We start from the raw sequence: 24,132 nt of genomic DNA on the forward strand, positions 1-24,132 counted from the left end.
ACTGTGTCTGATGGCATTTTAACAGATGGTTTTATTTAAACAGAGTTGTTGACTGTTCTGAGCCATTTTCAAAGATTCCATTTCAACAATCACTATCACACAAAGTTCTGTGAAACGATCAAAATCATATGTTGACGTGGTGCGTCCCACTGAAAAGTTGAAGGTCACACATGGACCAAACCACGATCTAGATGATGGTACTCATAACTCCATAAGATCGATGGGAATCTTTCCAAGATCTGTTCTCCATTCTTATTCAAAATAATTGTCGGACACAAACACATCTCAGCAAATGGGAAGGGGACGGACACTCACACAAGAAACATTTTGTTGGATTTTTGCTCTACGTGTATACCGCTTCTTTACACAGGTTATTAAAATCAGTAGCTGCTTTGAACTGCCGTTATGCAGCTCTACTACTGAGGCAGAATGAGATAATTTATATAGTTCTGTTCACCTTAATGAAGCAACAATAAAATAGTTACCAGAGACCAGATACCGTTTTTACACACATATTTATCCGTTTATTGACAAGTTGAGAATGTACAGGTCTGCAGCAGAGCACACGCAGGTCAAGAAAACTAACAGATGGGTGTCATCACTTTACTTAGTGGACCTCCTGCTTCTCTTGTTCCAGGAGAAGTTTAATCCGTAAGATTTCACCCTGGGCTTCTTTTCTTTTTTGTCTGTTATGTCGTAACTCCAACCTGGAAGGGGGTAAAGATTTTTTTTTTTTTTTACAATAAGTAACAGGGCAGAGGACATCTCGTATATTCATTTTGGATGCTTTCCAACCACAATGAAGTGTTTTGTAAACATCAACAGGCTGTGTGTAGATAGGACTGTCCTAATCTCTGCTCTGGTGCAATAAACAGAGAGAGCCAATTTCCTTTGTTCGGCTTCTACAAAGCTTACCAGATGGTTCAATTATCTACTTCTCGGTGTACTTTCTGCTGTATTTTGCTGGACTGTCAAGCATGATGAGACCTCATTCTCCACCAGGTTAGTGGGTGCTAGCTTGTAATGATGCATACAACTGAGACAACTCCATTTGGCCGTGTAGGCAATGAAGTATGACGGAGTAAAACCTGCTTTTCAGCAAGACAAAGAATTTACTGGCATCAATACCACAACACTGTGTTGCTTTCACTTTTTCACAGACCTTTTGCAACAAATCTGTTTTTAGCCTGTTGCATTAACGAGAAAATGACTGGATTGGAATGACATGAAATTTTCAGTAGTGGTGGGCAATGGTCCATAGATAACCTGATTATTTTTTGGGGGTAAATTGGTTTAGGCCAATATGCTCAAAATCCTTTTTTGGCCATAACGTTGTCAAAAATAGTCCAATCTACTTCAAACTAAGAAAATGCAGACAAACCACTGGCCTGGTCTTTGTTAAGGGCCTGGATAAATAGAAGGAAAAGGTTTAATCTATGCAGACTGAACGAGAAAATAAGTGATGTCTGCAAGTGAAATATTTTTTTATTATTACTTAAAAATAGTCACACAGAACAAAATGTTCCTCTTTCTATTTCTGATATATACAGTAATCCATCAACTGATTAAGATCAATTGAGTTCAAAGTTGTGGGTCAAGGGGTCATCAATCAAAATGACATTTTCCACTGCAACTTGAAAACAGTTAAATATAGATAGATTTGGCAACATGACCTTTGAGCTTGAGCAATCTTGACACGTCAAATTCAAGGTCATCGTTATTGTTTCGTTTTTTCCAAAGTGGATCACTTCCCCAAAAAGCTTAAAGTTTTTGTGTTTGATTTGAAGTGTTTTAATATTTGGCCTGGTAACATTTTGCTCCAAGTAAACTCGCATTTTCACAAAGAGATATAAAGATCACTTATTATTATTCTTTTACCATTTTTCTCAGCAAAGGCGATGGCATCTTCCTTGGTGCTGAACGTTAGGAGCATATTGGATAAGGGGTCAGCCCTGAAAGACAAAATGAGCCAATAGATTCACTGATGGGTTCATGGTTCACTGAAGAGCCACAGAATGGTGATGACAAAAGGTGACTCACACTATAGAAAATATTGATATCCCAAGCACAAGACACAATCAAAAGTATCCAACTACACAAATGAGCACCATATCGTCGGTGTCCAGGACGAACCAGCTAACTCCATTCTCATCTTTTTTTCATAAATCGACGCTATTGAACACCCTTCACATCTGTGTAAAAAATCTAAACATTTGAACCAATGAAAAGTATTAAAAAGCGCCTCAGACGAAAACTCCCAACTCCATTGGATCCTCAAACTGTCCGTCAAAAACAAACAACTCCCCCCTCTCCTCTACACAGTGCTGCTTTCACAGCATTAGCAGTGCGCGTTGCGCAGTGAACGAGGAGGAGGAACACGTAAACACACTCCCCGTAGTCTGTTAAAACTATGCAGTGTACCTGTTTATCAAACTTAGCACTGACGCTAATGTTATGAAAACAAGTAATTATATTTCTAAAATCTATGAAGTGTTTAATGAGGAGAGCATTGTGATAAAGAAAGACGTTCATAGCATTTCTGTCGTGCTAGTGTTCTACTACCTCTTTGCAGAAGTTATTGTAATCCTGGATCCTGTTTATTGTTGTAGGCCTATATAATAAGTGTCATGAAGCATCAGGGCATTAATTCACACGTTGTTGTGATGCATTGTGAGCTTGGAGATCCATTGTTAGCTTTTGGGAATCTGTACCCTTTTGAAACCTCTCTCTCAGCAGCGAGTGGAGCTACTGTTGTTTGGACACCTAACTCCATTTCAGCTTGATTTCTGCTCGTCTGAAACTACTAACTCCAATCGCGCTGGGTAAAGTGTTGATTTACCCGCGATTTGGGTAAAGTGTTGATAATATAATGACACATGCAAGTATCTCACAATATATACAGTTACTATACCAACTATGATGAGGTAGTATTGCTTTGTTCTAAAAATATAAGGTTTTCTTCATTTTCTGAAAAACGTATATTTTGTTTTTTCGTTTCCTGAACAATGAGCGTTTTGGAGTTAGCAGTTTCGCGCTGGACAGCAGAGATATGCTTAACCCCCACACCCGCCTCCTAATATTGTTATTACATGGGGTTGCAAAGCAAGACATTACAATTGTAGGAGGTGTGAAAACACATCTATTATGATCCATCCATAATAGAGTACCAAAGTCCTGACGTCACTCGTTCATCCCCTGGGTCACGGAAGTTTTTCTCTATGGAAAATAACATTGGGTCATCTTAGAATCGTCTCATATAATAATTGTGGCCCAAAAATAAACAAATTGTCCTGGCGCTATTGTCAGGGAGGTGGCTCTGTATCGTTTACGATAGTCAGTCCCTCATATTTGATACAGTCCGTTTCTGGGGAAAATGTAATTAATTCGGCGGCAGTAATATTAGCTTTTTTTCATCGTCAGTTGATGTTTCATACCCATATGAGTCAAACTGCCGGGTTTGTTCATTTATTTTTGGAACAGTTCTTATTTGACGCAATATTAAACATGTCTATGGGAATTCAGAATGGGTGACCCAGGTAGGATGCGTAAATTATGTCAGACTTCAGTGCTCTTATATGAAAGTACTTAGAAACTGGCATGTGGGCTGTACTTACGTGGAGGACCAGCCCATCAGAGGGTTCTCCCATCGCTCTCTGGTATCAAAGTCCAGCTTCCATTTCTTAGTGCTGTTAATTCCTGACTGCATGGCTGTCTTGGTTGGCACAAAGATGCGCACCTTGCGTGATTTGATGTGCTCTTCTGGCACACCTGTCAATGTGGTGATGTCCTGGGGAGAGACAGAGAAAAGCACACGTTCATATAATTAAAAAACTTAGCCAATGTTTCCTGATTTCTAACCACTTTAAACCTGGTGTCGTTATTTTGAACTGTATTCACCTTATTCCTGGCCACACCCACTGTGGGCCTGGCCATGCCCGGAGTAGGGGAGGTGGGAAGCCCCATATCAATGAGTTTCCTGTTTACCAGTGTTGCCATGTCTGCTTACAATAAGAAATTTGGGTCTTTTTTAAAAGTGTAGTTACTTAATTGGGCTTGCTTTCTAATGTTTTCTTTTCATATCAAGGACCCTCAGATTAATATGTATTTGTCCGCAGAGTCGCAGACAAATACATATTACTCCCAGAAAATATGTGGTGCCAGGGACCCCATACAAGATTTGTGTTCAAATGTTTCAATTTTTGTTGTTGTTGAAAATAGCAGATCTACAAGCTCATAACATCGCAATGTGACACATTGTGAGCTTGTTGATCTGCTGTTTTCAAATAGCCGATGTGAAGTGGTAAAACTGAGCCTAGTTGCTTCTTTTGGGCTTGTTTTCATAGACCTGGCTGCTTGTTTCTTTTGCAAAATTTGTCAACTCACTGATTACCTGCATTACACCTGCTGTAGCTACTAGGGAGGAAGTGAACAGATATTGAATGAAGCAGCACACAGAGAAAAACTCAATGGCGGCCCCTGTAAGACGCAATGGCGGCGCCCTGGAGAAGGCCAGGAATAAGGTCAATAGAGGCGATCATTTTCAAAGGTTTTCAAAACTACAAGCTTGTACATATGCTATTTTTTTTTGTATGTTTGAATAGGGCTTAAAGGACAACTTTGTTGTTTTACAACCAAGGTTCATATTTTAGCTTGTCATTAAAGTAAATAAAAGGTGAGTGTTATTTTTTCTTCATTTACTGCTTTCTATAGTTTTAGCAATTTTCGTGATATTTTTTACAGTGGGCGGGGGCATTCTGTCCGGTGGCTAAATATGCCTTTTTTACACAATAAAAAAGGTCCTGTGGTCTTTGATGGCCAGATGTGAGTTATTGGGGGCTAGAAGAGCTACTGTAAATAATAATAAAGAAAACGCGGGGTTATTGTGTAGAAAAAGGCATATTTAGCCACTGGACAGAATGCCCCCGCCCACTGTAAAAAAGATGGCGAAAATTGCTAAAACTATAGAAAGCAGTAAATGAAAAAAATATATATTTTATTTACTTTAATTACAATCTAAAACATAAACCTTGGTTGTAAAAAAAACAAAGTTGTCCTTTAAGTAGTTCAGTTCAGTTCTTGCGTTTATATTTACTTGTGTTCTTGCTCATAATATAATGAAACTTTTCATACTTTCTATATTAAAAAGTTATTTTTGTAAAATTGCATTTGTTTTCTTATAAGTTAGATAGTTAGATAGAAAATGTTGCACTTTCTATGAACTATTTTAGGTCATAAATATTTGCCCATATTCGGGCAAGGTTTAAGTCTGTATCACCACTTCCATAATAAAATGTAAGTTAAATACTTCAAAATACAGTATTTCATCGCTGTTGGGCAGAAACCTCATATCTCCATATTTCAACTTTTTTAGTTTTTTCGTAAATTAACTCATTCAGTGCCAAGCTTATTTATTCATGTTTATGGAATTTTGGCTCTGAGTGCCACAGCCAAAATTCATTGTAAAAAAAAAAGTGCTTAGGAAGCGAGATACAGCCTTTTTAAGTTATAGGTTAAGCAAGGAGTGGATGGAGCAGCAAATCTTCAAATCATCATATCTTGGGTTCTGAACATGTTTTTCCCCCCCCCAAAAAAAAAACTTTTATTTTGAATTTTTTTTTTTTTTTTTGATTTTTTTTTTATGACGGATTTGACGGATTGTGGCGCTCTGGGCGTCAGGCCACGTGACGGATTTGACGGATTGTGGCACCACTTTCACTTTAACTTAAAAAAAGAAAAGAGGTTAAGTTAAGTGTGTCTGTGGGTTTTATACATATTGAACCAATGAAGTATTAACAAGAGCTTGTGACTAAATAAAAGCTATATTGGACTCAGAAAACAGTGAGTGAGTATACACAATATGTAATAATAATTATGAGGTACTTCCTTGTCCTACTGGCAAAATACTCAAGAAATTTGGCGCTGATCAGTCCAGCAGTTTGCAAAATGTGGCCCAAACAACCAGACAGACACAAAGACAGACCCTCTCCTAAAGCAGTGGTTCTCAAACTTTTTTTTTATTTCAAGGACCCCTAGTTTGGTATGCATTAGGCCATAGACCCCGATAACTCTGACAGTGTACAAATGAAACTAAATGGGTCCATTTGGTTCCATTTGTACACTGTCAGAGTTACAAACCTGTAAGTGTTTTTTGGGTTCATCAATCAATCATTTAGCTGAGGACGCCATGGAACCTCCATAAAGACCCCTGGGGGTCCCCAGACTGCACTTTGGGAACCACTGTCCCAAGAACTAGCCTCCACAGAGCCATGCCGTAAAAAAAACAAAATTAGGTATAAAATGCTATTCAATAATATATAATATTTTTTTCCCATAGTAGATCATTTGGACAAAATGTACTTAAGTTGGCTTGATTTATTTGTCTTGGGAGACTTCATGACTACATCACTGGCAAATTAAACAGAAAATCCCAAACCAGCTTGTGGGAGTAAGTTATAATGTACAATGAATTCCTTTCAAATGAACAATAGATATCAAGTAGATCAGTGGCTGAGAATTAATCGGTCAGTGCCACACCACTTAAAGAAGACAAAACATGGAGCTGGAATGAAGGTTCAGAGGCAGGAGACAAAACAAAGAACAAAGGAAGCGAACGCTTCCCAATTATGCTACGTCCCCATGCTATAACCATCGCTGATGTGTTGTGCAGAAGAACATAACTAATTGACCCGTTTGTGGTGACAGACTGGCCAAGGGTCTGCCAGGATCTCTCTTTTGACTTTCATTTGAGTTGGTGACTGATGTCTTTCTTTTCTTGCGCCAGTAAACTAGGTCAATATGAAGTGTTGAGGTCTGTACAAAGAGGTTCTCAGAGGTTGGCTGTAATGTATATGACTGCTGAGGTAGTTCAACAAAAAAAACATAGGGGGAAAAACTGTCAGTCCTTGTATTACAGACGAGGCAAAAGTCAATATAGTGGTTGCCCATGGTCCTAATAAGAAAATTCAGGACTAGAAATTAATCTGTGGCATATAAAAAATCTTCCGTATTAGTTTGTGTGTGTGAGTGTGAAGTAGGGTGTTCCTGAAAAAGATAATTTGTTCTCAGCTAACCTCCTCATGGTAAATAAAGGTAAAATAAAAAATAGTATAGAGACAATCCTTGCTGGACTGGGACTTCAACCAGAAGCTTTTAACAACCTCACTAGACTAGACCACAAGCTTCCACATTAAGAATGAATGGTTATTACTCCAAAGAAATCCTGCCTTAGAGGACTGTTTTTTAGTAACATTGTGACAAATGATGTGGAAGAAATTGCTATTAAATTCATGCTTCAAACATAAGAAAAACAATGGAGAAGTTAACAGTGCTGAGGCAAAATGCTAGCATAATCAAAACCTGTAATGTCTTCTAAAACGAAGCTGTAAACTTGCAAACACAAAGTATATAAATAAGCTGTAGATACAGTCCATGACAAGAACAACTTGATCTTAAACAACAGCAATACATATGAATTGAAGAATTAAGATGCATCTTGGCACAATGTACAAACAAATCTGAATGACACAAATGTGTTAATCCAAAACAAAACATCCTGATCTGATAAGTAACTACCTGATGAATCTTTTACCTGCGTAATATTTTGAAACATATATATAACCAACAATGAGACTAGCTTGCTTTATCTGTACATTTTGGTTTTCTAGGGATACTATATTAAACTCGGAAACTATTCTGTAATTAAAACATACAGCACAGCCACATTATTGTGTTATATTAATCAAACTAGATAAGTACATAAAATGTTAACAAGATATGTAACATTTCCAATAGTGCAAAAAGAGGAAAACCAATAGTATACAATTTGCATTCATATTATAGCTAAATAGTACTGATTCAGGCGACAACACACCTCAACCTAAATATAACTTATTTTTCTCTCTCACTCTCTTTTTTTGTATTCAAGACCTTCAGAAAGTCCAGTGCAAGAAGGGGGGGGGGGGGGCTTGGGGAGTAAATGCATATTCCAGGGCAACTGCACCCATTCAAGCTCCTATACAGGATCTCGTACAATTCTTCAGGGAATTAGCAAACAAGCAATGGGAAGTCGGCGACAAAACACAGACAAACCTCCCAGCACGCAGGCAGCAGCCACCCAAGAATGAGGGCTTTCCAGGGTGCTACCCTTTCAATACAAGAATTTTACACATTTCAATGGCCATTACAACTTCAAAGAATCAAATTTTCATCATTGTCTCTCATCTGCCAGTTGATTTGTATAAAGGGGGTCTTTTTAGCATGAACTCCACACAAAAGCCCACCTTCCCTCTGGTGCAGAACTTTCCCCTCAATGAGAGTTAAGCCTAGTAAATTACAGCTCCAATTGCTTAAACACAGCTTGCTTCACTGAAACAACATCTTCTGCCAACATCGCAGTGGGGCCAGAATGTGTTTAATCGTGAACAACATGTACACATTAAAAAGATTGTTCAAATGAAAAGAAAAGGACAAGGGGGAGAAAAAAAACGTCTGGAGTACTAGGTAATTATTTCCGGTTGCCTTATATACTTAACCTTGGCAATTCTACTTGTCAGCGGCATAAGAAAAACAGGTTCTTTTCACCAAAAGGGGAAACTGGAAGACAGTTCATGACATGGTATCAGACGGGGCAGTCGGAGAGGGCCCAAAACAAAGATGGACAAATTGTATTTGATCTCAGGGGCCAGCACTATAACTGCTACTGAATTGCTCAAATATAATGTTGTTTTCTATTAGATCCGTGGGATAGAGAAAGATCCGTTTGTTCGGGTGGATAAAACACTCAAACAAATAAAGGTATGATTGACAAAAGCTGCCATTTAAATTTGATGGAAGATACTACTTTTTTTTTTTTTTACAGAAAATGACATGAATATGTCACAAAAAGCTAACACACACGAGGAGGTTGTTGGAGAGGGCTCACACAAAAAGAATGACGTACAGTAAATTTAGGAGTTGGAAATATGGAGGAATAAAACTGTAATATAACTATTAGTAAAGAAGACAAATCAATTATCTTGTGGTTGGACTGAAAACATCCATGAGTTGTTCTGTGGTTTCTCCTGTCCTCCCAGAGATGAACGCATGAAAATCTCTATACCAGACGCAGGCGAGGGTTCGACATTATTCCCTCAGGATTAGCGGGCCAGTCTATGGTTACGCATATGTGTGTTACATAAACCATAGCTGACACATGGGGGCCATGTATGGCAAACTTGTGCAATAATCTCTCCAGATGTAGCCGCCCTTAAATCAAAGTTATGCGCGGATGAGCACAAAAGGTGCTTTGCGAAGTTTCGATGTGTCAAAACAGAGGGTCCCCCCCGAAGCACTGAAAAACACTTTGCCCTAATATCTTACATTGTGTGTAAAAACACTCGTCTAGACTTTTATGATATTTGCATACATTAGAGGGAAAGCTAGTAAGGCCATCAGCGCACCAGACGCATCCACAATGCCCGCGCCCACAAAGGGAACGATTGTAGCCGGAATGTGATGTGTTCCCAGGAAGACTAGGGAGGGCCAGTACAAAAGGAAAACCCACACGACGGGCACTTCTTATTCTGCCACGTACAGGAAGCAAAATGAAAAGTATGAAGTTTGACACTATTCACAGAGCCTTCACAGGACCCTACAATACCTGGCTGGGGATACAGAATGCCGGGCTTAAGACCAGGGGGGTAAAAGGCTGGCAAAGTCTCCGTCACATAAGAGCGTGTCGATATTTCTGACACCTCCAGGCTTCCTGGCGAATAAAGAGCACTGGGGGCTTGTCGCTGTGGGGCCGCCGGGCCCTCCAGAGTTCTTGAATGCTGGTACCCCTAATGCGCCAAACAGGCCTGGGGTAAGAGATTTTTGTGTTAACAAGACAAAAGGAAGAAGAAAATAATAATCACTCTGGTCCTAAATGAGTCTAAACAGCAGAGTTGACAGAAGAAAAACGGTGTTGTAGTTTGTTGTCCAGTTCAGGTTAAAAATTACAGAGGAGTAAAAACATGGCAGGCTGAATAAGATTGACTTTATACAACACGCAATTGACACAACTACAACATTCAGCCTAGGGTTTCATGACCCTTTAAACCCTACTAGACCAATGGCCGTTTGGGAACCGGCCAAATCGGGAACGATGCAAGTTGGGAACGATGCAATGCATCCCCACCCTGTTATGCAATACCCACCCATTCTACCCATTGTCAGAGTGTCCCCTTTGCGCCCATATGGAAAAGTCCTTGTGCAGTGGTAAATGTCTGGAGAATGTGAGTGCAAACTCACTATGAAAAATGTACTGACTAATCAAAAGGTGTGGTGTGGCCACAGCCAGAGCCTTTTCTGGCAGGTCTGGCACAACCGCCAATCCAACCGCCTTGATACCGGTCACGGCACTCCCTCGGGTCGTCTGTGACGCGTGTGCCGAACTGTTCTCGAGATATGTGAATTACAGACGTACACGTACAGAGATTCCACAAGGGCTCTATATTAGGCCGCCCTTCTGTTTTTGCTCTATACTAAATATCTTTGCCAAAAATATACAATCTACAACGTGATTGCATTGTGAACTTGTAGATGCGCCATTACCACCAAGTGTTTGCCCCAGAATAGGGAAGCTAAGGTTCATGTGGTTTAAACACACACGTTCTCAAATTACACATTTTAAAGAGGAAATTTTTAATTTCAGAACATTATATTTATGTATTTGGTAAAACAGACTTCACAGAATGTCCTTGAAATGCTTTGACGATGATGGCATAACGCATGTTCTTTCATTACAGTTCCCATGCTGATCCTATATCCTTCAGCATGTCTTGTCAGTTTGGACTGAGTCACAGGTGAATTTCCAGAAGTTAATCTCAGTCTAATCAGTTTGTACAGCTGCATTTCAAAATGTACCCATTATTAAACACTCACTGACATAAAATATGGCCTCCATATTCCTTCTAATGGCATTTGCAGGTGTGCTCCAAATGGAAAGAAAGTTGGAGGACATTTGTGTTAAGCACTGCATTGTTGTAATGGGAATATTTGAATGAAATTAAAGCACTGCTTTATTTTTGAAAAAAGATACTATGCCAAAGCAAATGATTTCTCTAAGTTCTAGAGTAAAAATGTGTGTAACTGATTAATTTTGATGAAAAATATGTGTAAGGGGCTTCTGAATAGCATTTCATACTAGGGGATCTGGGGTCTCAAGAGGTTTGACAAAAATGTAGAGGAGGGAATTAAAAAGAGGCGAGTAGCAGGACTTCCATGTCTTCCAGGCACATTACTGTTCATACACTTATTGAATTAAATGACCCTGTCTTTTTCCCTCCATCATGTGATACTCTCTTTGGGGCTCTTTAGAAACAGGATTATCTTAAAGTGAAAATAAACCCTAAAATAGAACTCGCATCTGTTATCCCTATGGTCTTGGACAGCGAAATCAATATCTTTTAACAGGACTGTCTCCCAAAGCTAAAAAACATACAACTGAGACTAATCTGTGATTTAATCCAAGGAATAAAATGGAGCTACTCCATTGACAATTTACAAAATAAATAACTTTCAGCTTCTTCACTTAAAGGACCAGTTCACCCATTTTCAACCTATCTACTGGTCCTCAATAATGCTCATTATAAGATGGTACCATTTGTCTACTCACTCTGTGTCTCGGAGGGCTGAGGACACTTCAGAAACCTGCCTACCAGTGACATCATCAGTCATTTAAAAAAATATTCCAAACTTATTCTTTTTTTAATGAAAGAACAATGGCTTCTATTTCAGCATACTAACTTTCCAGGAAGAGAAAGACTAGTTTCTATTACCTTGGAATACCCATTGATGAAGTCATTGGAAGCCATTGATCACCAATGAGAAACGGAGTGAGTACAAGCAAATTGTGCCATCTTATAATGAGCTTTAGTAAGGACCAATTGTATGAAAACATGTAAGAAAATAGGCTGTGCTCCTTTAAGTGATCATGCATTTATAATGCATCAGCCGGAATCAGGACGATAAATTACCGGATACTCTCACAGCATCCATGTGGTTTCTCCCGTTCATCGTCACTAACACAGCCAGGTTTTGTGTCTTAATGACAGGACATTACGACATTGCCTGACTCACTTCTAGCTCTCTGCAAGACAATGACACAAGGATGTTGTCATGGCGGGGCAAGTTGAGAGCATGGTCCCATTGGTCCGATGCCGGTTTCTGTTCTGTGAATGACGTGAGCACCCATATGCCAAGAGACTGCAGCGGGGGGGGGGGGGGGGGGGGGGGGGGGGGCTGACCTCACAAGGTCAGCCGAGTTGAATCATGTAGAATCAGCGTGTGGTGAAAGTCCAAACACATCAGCCTTTAACCTCCTCAGTGACCAGCCAACGCCCAGACCAAAGGACTCACTCATCACCCTCTGCTGGTTTCCAACCTTCAGACCGCCTTTGAAGTGTAAATAACACGGCAATTACTGATTGGCTATACGAGTGTCTCTAATAGAAACAAATATTATGTTGCTCATGTGTGGGAGTGGCTTGGCGCAGGCGAACGAGTAGCAGCTGGTGCTAAGACACCATCTTAAATCTCACATTACGCATACCGACAAGGGTGGGGGGGGGCATTTATGAATATGCTGGACAAGACGACACTTGTTTATTCTGGCACTGTATGGTTTGTTATTAAGATAAGATTACTAGACAAAGATGCAGGTCCAAGTGACCTCTCGGCAGAGAGGAATGCACAAAACCAAAGGCAAAGTACGTTCCACCACGTGCGGTTAACGTGTGGCTTAACAGTCTCTTCCTCTGTACAAGTTATTCCAGAGACATCAAATGACAAAATTGTGAGACATTTGAAATTACAAACATATTTTTTTGCAATTTCAAATGCCACACATTATTCATAGGACTATTTCACTTCTACAATGTACCCCAAAATAAATAGCATGATGTGATTAGTAAATGCTCTGCAGTAAATCAGTCAAAATAACTGTGTACAAGTTAAACTAATTTGGAGTAGGAGAATAATGTAGAGCAGAATCATAACAAATGACTGTTGAATAGCCTAAAAGAAATGGGGGGAAACTGTTAGCTTGTTAGCAAGCAATCTTTTTGTCCCCATAGTGAGATGCTTACAACAACCAGTAGTTGTTGAGAGACTTGGGTCTCTGTTGAACAGTGTTAATGAATTAAACACTATTTAGTGGATCATGCATAATAACGCATCTTGTCCCTTGCTCTTCAAATAGACATATCCTCTAATCTGCTACTCCAAACTCCAGCCCCGAGATTTTGTGCCCAAGCGAGCTATACGAGAGAGCTACCACAAGACAAAACAGACACTTAAGGGCTTGATAGACTTCGTTGAGCGCAGTGTAGCGGTGCACCGTGTTGTAGATTTTTTGGGTGCGTGACACCGGCATGCAACTAAGTATAAATCCGTCTTTTAGGTTGTCTGCATGGCGGGGAGAGTGGGTGGGTGGGAGAAAATGATGAGAGAAAGGGAGGGAGCAGGGGTGGGGGTGGTGAATGTAGTGTGTTTCACTGTAGGTCATTCTGTGTCTGAGGCTAGACGGGCTCAGAGAATTTACACCCCTGTACTTTAGACTTAAAACGGCTTGCACTAAAAATAACCCATGGTCCACAACACTGCTTACTTTTTGTTGCAAGCACAGGTTCTTTCATTGTCCGGCGTAGGGTGGAGCGTTTCAAGAATGGTAAAGTGAATGTGTTTGTGATTGCTTTGGGGGGGGGATGCTTTACCTAAGAAGTTGACTTCTTCAGTGTCACTAAATGAACAGTCTAATCTGAGCAATAATGAAATTATATTTTGTTATCCAGGTTTCCCTCAAATGCTTACCAGTCAGAGGAATTCCCCCGACATCTCTGTCTAACAAAGGTTGACAAGACTGCCGTCTGATCTCAATTGCGATTTTTGCCCTGTTCAGAACAACAAATATGTCAGCTTCCAGACTCCCTTACCTCATGGAAAATATTTCCTAAATCTATTGACCAGATGTAATCACCCTACCGTAAATATACAAGAAACCAAACTATAGAACGGAATCAAACCAGTTTAATACTCTCTCCGTCTCTCTGCAACTCACTCCTTTCCCCAAGCTCTCATAACTGTCCCCCTTGCTCTCGTAAAACCCTAGTGCCTTTAGACAACTCTATAACAAGGCTTCACAAGCACTTTAAGATGATGGTGTTGTCTTTATGTGAAGGGCGGGAGCGTGCTTGGCCCACGGAGAGAGGCCAGGATAGACCTTACTCAAAAGACACGTGAGCCAATGCAGAAGGTATGGCTTTTATGGCACCATTACAGCTCCTGGCAGTCTAGCTTTTAATTCTCGCAATTCTTATTGAACCACTTGCTACGTTAGACAGGCTTATGGTCATTTTGTGGACAGGGGTGAGAGAGCAAAGAAAGTGATGTGCCCCTCTGTCCTACTGGGTAAAGTCTGCCTCTAACGTCAGAGGCTTCAGACATTCCGTGTAAAGCTGTGTATCAGTGGCCAGCCAGCCAGACCCTGGGAGCTGCCCAGCATGCTTAATCAAACAGTAATTACTAACAAAAGCTGGCCGGCATGGGCACTCTGAGGGACAACTCTGGACAACTGAGGCTCCATCACGCAGGTCTTTATGTGCCATAATGTCTTACATTGAGACTAGTTTTGAATTAAAAGAATTGTCGGAGAAAAAAATAGCAGGTATGCAAGGTATTAAGAATGATTTCTGCTGTTCGTCTGTAGCAGCCTGCAGAGAAGGCACTTATCAAAGTAGTAGGATCATCATCACAGGTCATAGTTTGATCTAGAACAGGAGTTTCTCTCATGCGTTTCCTTGATAGGGTTTGGGAGAAACCCCCAGGAAGCAATCCCCAAATTTAAAGAACAACAAAGTGATTAGATTTACAAATGGAGCAAGCAAGAAGACTATGGATACAACAATTAATTGCGAGACAAAAAGAAAAATCAATTCAAATGTGTGATGATTTAAATTAGTAAATAAAAATGTATCGCAAAGCTCTTATGTATTGAAAATATGTAGTTTTGAGTTTGTTTGTTCACTGCACACACTCTCACGCATGTCGTACTCAGCAGTTAAGTTGTGAATGCAGCAGTGCATTGTGTGTACAGTTTAAATGACAGTAGGGAACTATTACCGGTAACCATTAAGACATTTGTAACTGGTTGACACTAATGGTTACACGGTTAATTTATAATTATTTTATTGAATTGTCTTGGTTACCCCTAAAGTGATGCCTGGAGGCAGTCTGAGTCGCCATGCTACGAAGCTGCAACTGCTTTATGATTGCTGCCCATGGTCTTGCCTTACAAATGTAAACAGGCAAACCTAAAGAACCAGACGCACTAGTTACGACTGTGGGATTTTCATTTCAAAACAATGTATTTTCACAGAATAACGCTGTATTTTGCAATAAGATTATGAAATTATGGAGGCAATTACGTACTACGTGCAACGATATGTGATGATCTAGTAGATTGTGACAGCAAACCTCTCTCGCATGTATGAAATAAATGATCGATGGTCTCCATAATTTACTAACTTATTGTACACACCTATTGAGTATCAGGCAGGTGTCACCATCCAGTCACCTCTCTCATCAAGAGGGTGACTGGATAGTTGTTTTGATAGTTTTTTTTTATGTTTTGTTTTATCTCTGGGACCCCAATCTCTATTGTAAAATCCACAGTGTTAACTTAACTCTGAGATTGTACAAACGTAACCATAGGCTGACTCTTTGCGATTGCATACTCTGAGTTAGAGACCCCACCATAAGGATCAATTTGGATCACTTGGCCCTTTCTGCATACAATACTTTATATACCGAGTTGCAACAAATCAAACCATGGAGGGTCGCACTCAGAAATAAAATTCCATCTTTTTTATTATTCCATATGCCTCAAATTGACAAGATGACAAACGTTACGATATCCAGCCTTCATCAGTGTACTGAGTAGCAGCCACATCACTCTCTGTTTGGAGGAGTAGATTGTTTGTATTAATGAACATGTGTACCTATTAAATACCCTCAGTGGCCCTCAGTAAACAGCTGAGGGCCACTGAGTGCATTTCTTCATAGCAAAATAAAAGAAAGGAGGTTATTCAGAAATGCCCTATGTGCCAAAACATCATCCTATCATCTCCCCATTGGCATCTGGCAAGACCTTGTCTGACTAGTCTGATCAGCACACCAATTTACCACCATTGATAACCTGACGAATGAACAAGTGAACGGGTGTGGATACATTTGTGCTGGATGCCTGAGAGGGAAGGCTCACCCATGATTTATGCTTGGTTGCGTGCCAGTGTCGTGCACAGAAAATAGACGATCTACAAGCTCACAACATCTCACGCTGTGATGCGTTTTGAGTATAAATCACTCCACTTACTCCCCTGTGCGAGAGGGACACCAATGTACAGTAAACAGCTGAGGGCCTCTTTCTCTCTCTCTGGCCTGTCTGGGTGAGCATTAAAGTACTTCCCGCTGCCACCAGCGACAGCGTGCCACAAAGGAACCTCTGTGGCCGACAATACTGAAGTGGCCGCTGTCTTTTTCGTGAGAATCTCAGGGTGTCTCACAATCTTCTTTTTTTTTTTTCATGCTAGTTTCTTTTCTTTCTCCACACCCCCATTTTTTTTTGAGAGAGGCCCTATTTTTCTCCTCTGCCGTTCCTCTCAGTGGCCCCTACTGTGAGGAGAGAGAGAGACACAGACACTCAGCCCAGCCAAAGGTTTGTCTGCCAGTATGGTCAAGCTTTGGTCTGGGACAAAAGCGCACTGACGCTGCCCACACACAGTACCCCCCCCACAAGCCCACAAGAGACTCCCACACTCCCCACTGCACCACCTCCCTCCTTCCTCCATATCTCCTATCTATTTTTCTTTTCTCCATCTCTCAATGACACGGCGCTCGCTGGAAGATCTTTCAACATTCCTGTATGCTTTACTCAAATTATGCTAAATCAGCATACGGTTTCTGACCTTGACCACCTTCCAACACTGGCTTATCAGTAACTGTTTAGGCTGTCTTTTTTACAGTTTGAGAAGAGATGAAGACCATGTTTGGAAAAAGCAACAGGCTTAGAACAAACATAACACCAAATACTTAACAATACTTTCAAACAATAATGGCAATTTTACAATAATTACAAACAGCTGTATTGCAATGTGTGGAGAGCAGCAGTGGAATTACCCCCGCTAGTTAGCTTTGAACAGGTTTATCAGTTGCCAAATCCTGCCAGACAAGTGTTAAATCAACCATGTGGTGCACCAAAATATCATCGCTGTCAGACGGGAACATTGTATGTCCAAAACCGTTACTTTTCAGGAAATGGAAAAAAGAACCAATGTCCAATGTAGCTATAACTTAGTCAGAAGCATTTCAACAACATACGGTGCAGCTTTATGCATTTGTGGCGCCCCCTATGGGCAGAAGGGAAAGTACAGTTGGCGCTCTGCAGAGGCCCCTCAACATGCGATTGCAATTTGGGGTTGATTGGATCTTGCGTTCATGATATGCCTTTTTTTTAAATAGGCCCCTCCCACAAATCTTTGAAGCCATTTACAGGCAAACGGTATAGAATATCAAAAACATGTCTGACATGATAAACTGAAATGCTTAGTCGTAGGCCCTATGCGTCAACTATCGCACCGAGTGGAATTGGATAAGTATGGTATTGTCAACCAACATCACGGAGACAATCAAGAAGACTGGAACAATCAGGAAGATCAAGTACATTTACACGCTAAATTTAGGGACGGCTGTTACTGAGAATACGACAACCTAACCCGGCGAAACAGCAGCGTGGCGTCACAGCATGATTATCTACGATTCTGTCCCTATCGGGACGTAACTTGAACTTGAACACTGAATCGGCAGAAGAGGATTTCGCAACGTTTGGCACGGCAACTCGCACGCCTAGCGGCTTGCTCAGCGGTGCCTCTCATGGCTCAAGTCTGATTCAGACGGCGCGCCTCCGTCGTTATAACAGTTTCTTGCCTAACTACTTCCTAACTTAATATCAAGGGCTTATCGAGTGGCCTGAAATGTGGCATTCTGATGTAAACATCTGAAAACATAGCTGGCTGAGAATACTAATGTATTTCTGCTGTGTACTGCACCATGCAACAATGCAATGCAATGTAACATTACAACATTATATGCATTCAGGCCCATGCACAGTTTCAAAAGGCAAATGGGGCCCCCAATCTCGTAAACATCTGAGTTGTGGTGCTTGTCTCCGAGTTGCTGTAACAGCTTTGATACTGACTATTAAACTTGCAATTTACCGTTTCAGTTTTGGAGATTTTAGACTCACTAGTAATGATAATGACTAGGGAACAGCTGAAAGATTCCATTTTGAACAAGAACAGTCTCCCTAAATGTTTTGCATATTGTTTGCTGAAATCTTCTCAAAGATGAAAATATCTTTATATTTTTTTATTTCATTGATTAGGAAACACCACAAGCAGAAAGAAACCATGGAACTAAAACATCTTTGTTTTTCTCTTGCAGGAAGTGGTCTAATAAACAGAAATTTGTTTGGGCAAAGAAATATTGTTTTTTCCCCTCAACAATTTTTCAAACAGATATTCTATTGAGCATCTGTGCCTGTGTCACATGTGTGACTTTTATTGCCAGCTGTAGCTAAATATGTTATTAACAAAAAAGTGTGCCCCTCGAAGCGCAGATCTTCACCAGGCCGGGCTGCCTACCCGGGGAAGCTGTGGGGGGAAATAGTTTGTGCGACAGATGGTGCAACCACTATGGGCAGAAGTGAAAGCGCTTTTGCTGGTACCGGTATGCTCTAATAGAAGGCCCTCAACATGTGGTTCCAATTTGTGATTGGATATTGCATTAATAATAATACATCCCATTTATATAGCGCTTTTCTCTGTGCTTTAGTTGCTTTACAAAAACAGATCAAAAACAATGTTCATGGTGCTTTTTCTAACGACCACAATGTTGTGAATCTAATTACAGAATTTATTTGGGAAAATAGCAGATCTATAAGCAAACATTTAGCTAAAATAGCACATCTACAATATCACAATATGCCACGATGCAACGTGTTCTGAGCTTGTAGATCGGCTATTTTCACTATGCATCATTCAACAAAGTATATAGGGCTTGAGTAGTTTATATTCAAAAGGATCAAAAGTGGAAGAGCACAGACATCTATCTCTGTCCAAAATGCCAGAGTTCACGTTTATTTTTTATATGAGCTCTAGAGCATTTGGGTAAGAGTTTCACGTGTTTTGATGGTGAGTGCGTAAGCTTATGAATTAAATTGACATTCACAGGGTAAACATTTTGCTCTTACATCATGCCTGGGGGGTATGATGGCCAATGGCCGCCTAGTGGCCTATTTGTATTTTACATTAGTTATTTTACTTGATAAAAAATAGGTGATTTTGGAAATGTTCATATCGTTGCAGTTGTTCCATGGGAACATATTAGAAAGCTGGCCTAGAAGAAGAAGAATTGCTCCAGTAGATGCCGCAGGGTAGAGAGAATCTCCTTTTTGTATGGCACCTCCATGAATGAATGAACGCACAGCTTTCACATTGATCCAGTCCTTCCCCACAACACATACTATGTATACAAGGTTTATTTTGGTACTTTTCCAACAAAAGCTCATTTGAATTGGGGAGAAAAAAGACTATCCTTTTTAAAGATGAAAGTTCTTAATTATACACTTGTGCGCAACACATCATCCACTGTTTGAAGTCACTTTTGATGATTTGCCATTTTGCCATCAAGATTTTGTTGAAATAAAAGCCACTTGTTAGGCAAGTATTGGCAGAATAGTGGCCAGACTTTTAACAATTTGTTAATTTGTCTTTCAAACTGAACATTCACTGGACACTTTGTCTAGAAAAATATTCTCACACGCTCACTCACACACACAATCTCACTCACTCTTACACACAATCAGACATACGCACACAAACTGGGATGCAACATAGCCTAATTGGACACTGGTGCAACAGAAGAAAAAGAAAACAAGTAACGACCCATCACATGGAGAGGGACACTCACCAGTTTCTCATCCACAGTAATAAGTTGCGTGTCTGGTCCTGGTTTGTCTGCCAGCCTCCATGCGGATGTGCTAGTAGACCTGAAAAATCAGAGTTGATTAGATCAGTGTGTTTCCCAAACATAGGGTCACAGACCCGTTTTTATGTGTTGCGATTAAATATCCTGTTGTTGTGTTTTTTTTACCTTTCCTAACCTTTTTTTCCACCTTTCTTTTGTTTGTTTTTTCACACAAAAAAGTTCAAACATTTTCCCCAAAAAAATCTGAAAATTTCAAAAGAACTGATTATTATTTTTTACTATTTTAATAGTCAAAGTATTTTTGTAATTTTGTGTCCTGGAAAGACAGCAAATTTCTCTTTTAGGTTTTCTCTAGCTGAAAAAGATTTGGGAACCCCAGGATTAAATGTTACATGCCAACAACAAAAAGGAAAATTACGTAAATCGACTCGCTATCTTGGAGTAAGTGATGGGGAGGGGAGTGAAAAGGAAGAGACGGGGGAAATTCTCCCCCATTAGTACTGTCTGGTGAGTTTCTGGCAGGCTCCCACTCATGTCCTAATGACAGGCTGTGCTTAATGCTGTCTCGCTGGCCAACTGTCAGCAGTGCCTGTGGCAAGAACTATGTAGCTCTTTATGAACATGCAAAAGTGGCACACCATAAAGCAGTCCTTTTCCAAAGTTATGTCAAGGTCAAGATCATATACAAAATAATAAGAGGAATTCCTGCATATTTTCAGATAAAAACATTTGCTAGGTTATTTCAAGAGGAACACATTTTGTGTTAAGAGGATTTGTGTGGTCTCTTACTTGCAGTTCAAAACAAACAATGCTGTCTTGGACTTGTGACCTTCCTTATGTATGACATTATAAACCTACTGGGCATAACAATGCTGCAACACAATGTTAATGATAAATCTATGGTGCTTTAGATGAAAACATGAACCATAAAAACTATATAAAATCATATTTAACAATGGGAGACCATAATATACTATGGTTGCGCAAATGTATGCACCCTCACAACACGCACAACACTTAGATGACCTAATGTGCCTTCATTCATGCAAATCTGTATATTTTTTTTGATTTGGGCTTTCTTTTGATTTTGAAAAGAACATGATATTATTTAATTCAGTTAAACTAGATCTAAAGTTTATTATACATCATTATCAGTAACACCGTCTTACATGTTCTATGGACTGTTAACTAGAGCCCGACCGATATCAGATTTTTGGGTCCAATGCCGATCCCGATTTTGGAGAGTTCTAAACCACCGATTGCCAATGTTTTTGACCGATTTTGTAATAAACTTAATATATATATATTTTAAAAATGTAAGTTAAGCATACAAGATTGAGAACATTTAAATAAAATGCAAGATTGAGAACATTTAAATAAAATGCAATCACTTGAATACATATAAACATAAAAAGGCATAGGCTTAAACATGTTGCCTTAGTTTCAATATGTAACATTATCTGTGTTATTGCTTGTTGTTGCCCCAACTAGAGCCAAGCGAAGACAGTCAGACCCAAATCAGGTATAACATAGCTTTACGGAGGTAATTTGGATTCCACAAAAATAGGGATTTGTGAACAATACGGGCAATGGGCAACAACTAACAACACTAACTTGACTGGACACTTGAAATGACACATGGCACGGACTACATCACCCTATGCCTGTAGGCTACCTGAAAACAATAATGCCCTGCCCTCAATGGCCGAAAGTTAAGCCACATTGACAACTCAGAAGCCACAACTGGGGTAAACTCATGCTCCCATTTACAAAGATATGACGCCTGGATGTGTCGTTTAAAATGTTATTCATGAGGTACAGTACACACACAATAAAATGCATAAATATGAAGCAGAAATGATATTGGTACCAAACTATACCAATCACCAAAGAATGTCACCTTGATGCTGCAATGCGGTTATTTGTGGGCTGATGTCTAGTCAAGTTCAAGTTAAGAATTGGAAATGTGGCCAAATGCGTACACACATGACATACGACATCCTCATGAAGAAGTAGCTAATAGTTTGTCCCCTGTAATGAGCAGAATATCAACCTTTTAGCAAAGGCAATCAAGTTGTATCCAGTGGTGTAAAGTAACTAAGTACATGTACTCAAGTACACTTGAGATATTTTTACTTTACCGATGTATTTCCAATTTTCATTACTTTTACTTCTACTCCACTACATTTCAGAGGCAACTATTGTACTTTTTACTCCACTACTTATTTCACAGCTTTAGTTACTAGTTACTTTGTAGATTTTGATTATTATCACAAAACACTTCAGCCCTAAACATATTTTGGCCATTTTCAAAATATTTGTATACATTTTGAACTTGAGAACTGGGACATTCTGCACAATGAGTACTTTTACTTTTGGTACTTTAAGTATATTTTGATGCCTATACTTTTGTACTTTTACTAAAGTACATTTTAAATACTAGAACTGTATTTCTACATTACACTACAGCATTGGTACTTTTACTTAAGTAAAGCATGTGAGTACTTCTTCCATCACTGACAGTGTGTGCCCTGTAATGAGCAAGAATATTAACCTTTCAGCGAAAGCAATCTACACTACACACAAAACTACTCAGTTAGCTGGCCGTCTAGCTGAACAGACAGTAGACACATATACTTCTTATTCAGTACACTACTTCCTTTAGAAACACAAGACATAATAAATGTCGTAATCACCATGTATTATCTAACCGTGATGTCCATAACAACTGTTACTTAGCTTTAGCTATAGGCTACAAAACATAGCATTCGTTAGCTCGTGGCTAACATGTCAGGCCCTGTTAACTGCTTCCTCTACACAGCCTACATGGACAGAGATATAATCTAATCAAAGACGCACACAAATAAATACAGGCAACTTGATCGTGTATTTGTCATTTACCTGGCGGGATTCAGGAACGCCTTTGTGGCTGCGTTGAACACAGAGATACGTCCCAAGCCTAGGAGTGACATTGAGGACGCCATGATTATTAATGTCAACACAGAGCTACGGAGTCTGGCGAGGCCAAAAAGCAACTGCTGAAGGTGACCATTGCATTCCGCTCACATGAACCAAACCATAGACACTTAACAGTGGTGGAAGAAGTACTCAGATATTTTACTTAAAGTAAAAGTAGCAATACCACAATATAACAATACTCTGTTACAACTACAAGTAAAACGCCTGTGTTCAAAATGTCACTTTAAAGTACTTAAAAGTACAAATGTATTGTGTATATATACTTAAAGTACCAAAACTAAAAGTGCAAAACATGAAAAAAGATCTACAACACGATGTGACGCGTTGTGAGCTTGTAGATCTGCTATTTTCAAATAGCCTATGAGGCTAATGTATATTTTATAATATAATAAAGTGGGTAATGTATATTTTATAATATAATAATGTATATCTGCAAAATAACTAGTAACTAAAGTTTTCTAATAATTGTAATAATAATACTTGTAAAAAGTAAATATTTGACTCTGAGATGTAGTTTAGTAAAAGTGAAAGCATAACAAATTGGAAATACTCCAGTAAAGTAAAAGTACCTCAAAACTATACTTAAGTATAGTAAGTAAATGTACTTAGTTACTTTCCACCACTGGATAATAATATACAGTCATTGTTGTCAGTAATCCAAAGAGTGCTTTTTAAATGTAGTTTTGCTCTTTGGGTGTTTGTTATTTGTTGGTTTAAAGTCAGACATTTAGACATTCTGATTCTTTGTTTCCTTCTGCATTTCTTACTTTAAATAATATGCAAGGCAGGGTGTGCCTACACGTCTACACCTACTGTACACCTGTTTAAATATTATAGAATGGAAATGTATCTTGACATGTTGGAGACACACAGCTTCCACGTTGTGATAGCAACAAAAGGATATATCAATGTATATAAAACCCAGCTTCGTAGACTTTCTAGATATGCAATCATTTGGTGAAATTCCCTTTGAGGTATCTGTGGACTCTCAGTGGGTTAAATTGACCACAGCTGTGCTTGAAGCCAAATAACAATGTGCATTAAGGATGCATTCTTCCTAGTCATTGGCTGTTCTGTTATGAACATGTAATT

At 39.5% G+C, this 24,132-nt stretch overlaps 1 protein-coding gene across 1 annotated transcript; it reads right to left on the bottom strand.

Annotated features, from left to right (window-relative positions):
- Positions 1–496: 496 nt before the first annotated feature.
- Positions 497–23,114, bottom strand: ndufs4 (NADH:ubiquinone oxidoreductase subunit S4). Its single transcript, XM_084054488.1, has 5 exons — positions 22,963–23,114; positions 20,044–20,122; positions 3,615–3,787; positions 1,879–1,952; positions 497–707 (listed from the first exon to the last, which is right to left on the bottom strand). The coding sequence occupies exons 1-5, from the start codon at positions 23,043–23,045 to the stop codon at positions 604–606; spliced, it is 513 nt and encodes a 170-aa protein (XP_083910614.1). The 5' UTR covers positions 23,046–23,114; the 3' UTR covers positions 497–603.
- Positions 23,115–24,132: the final 1,018 nt, after the last annotated feature.

This window comes from Gymnoscopelus microlampas, assembly GCF_963454915.1.
Source record: "Gymnoscopelus microlampas genome assembly, chromosome: 4".
Taxonomy (NCBI): domain Eukaryota; kingdom Metazoa; phylum Chordata; class Actinopteri; order Myctophiformes; family Myctophidae; genus Gymnoscopelus; species Gymnoscopelus microlampas.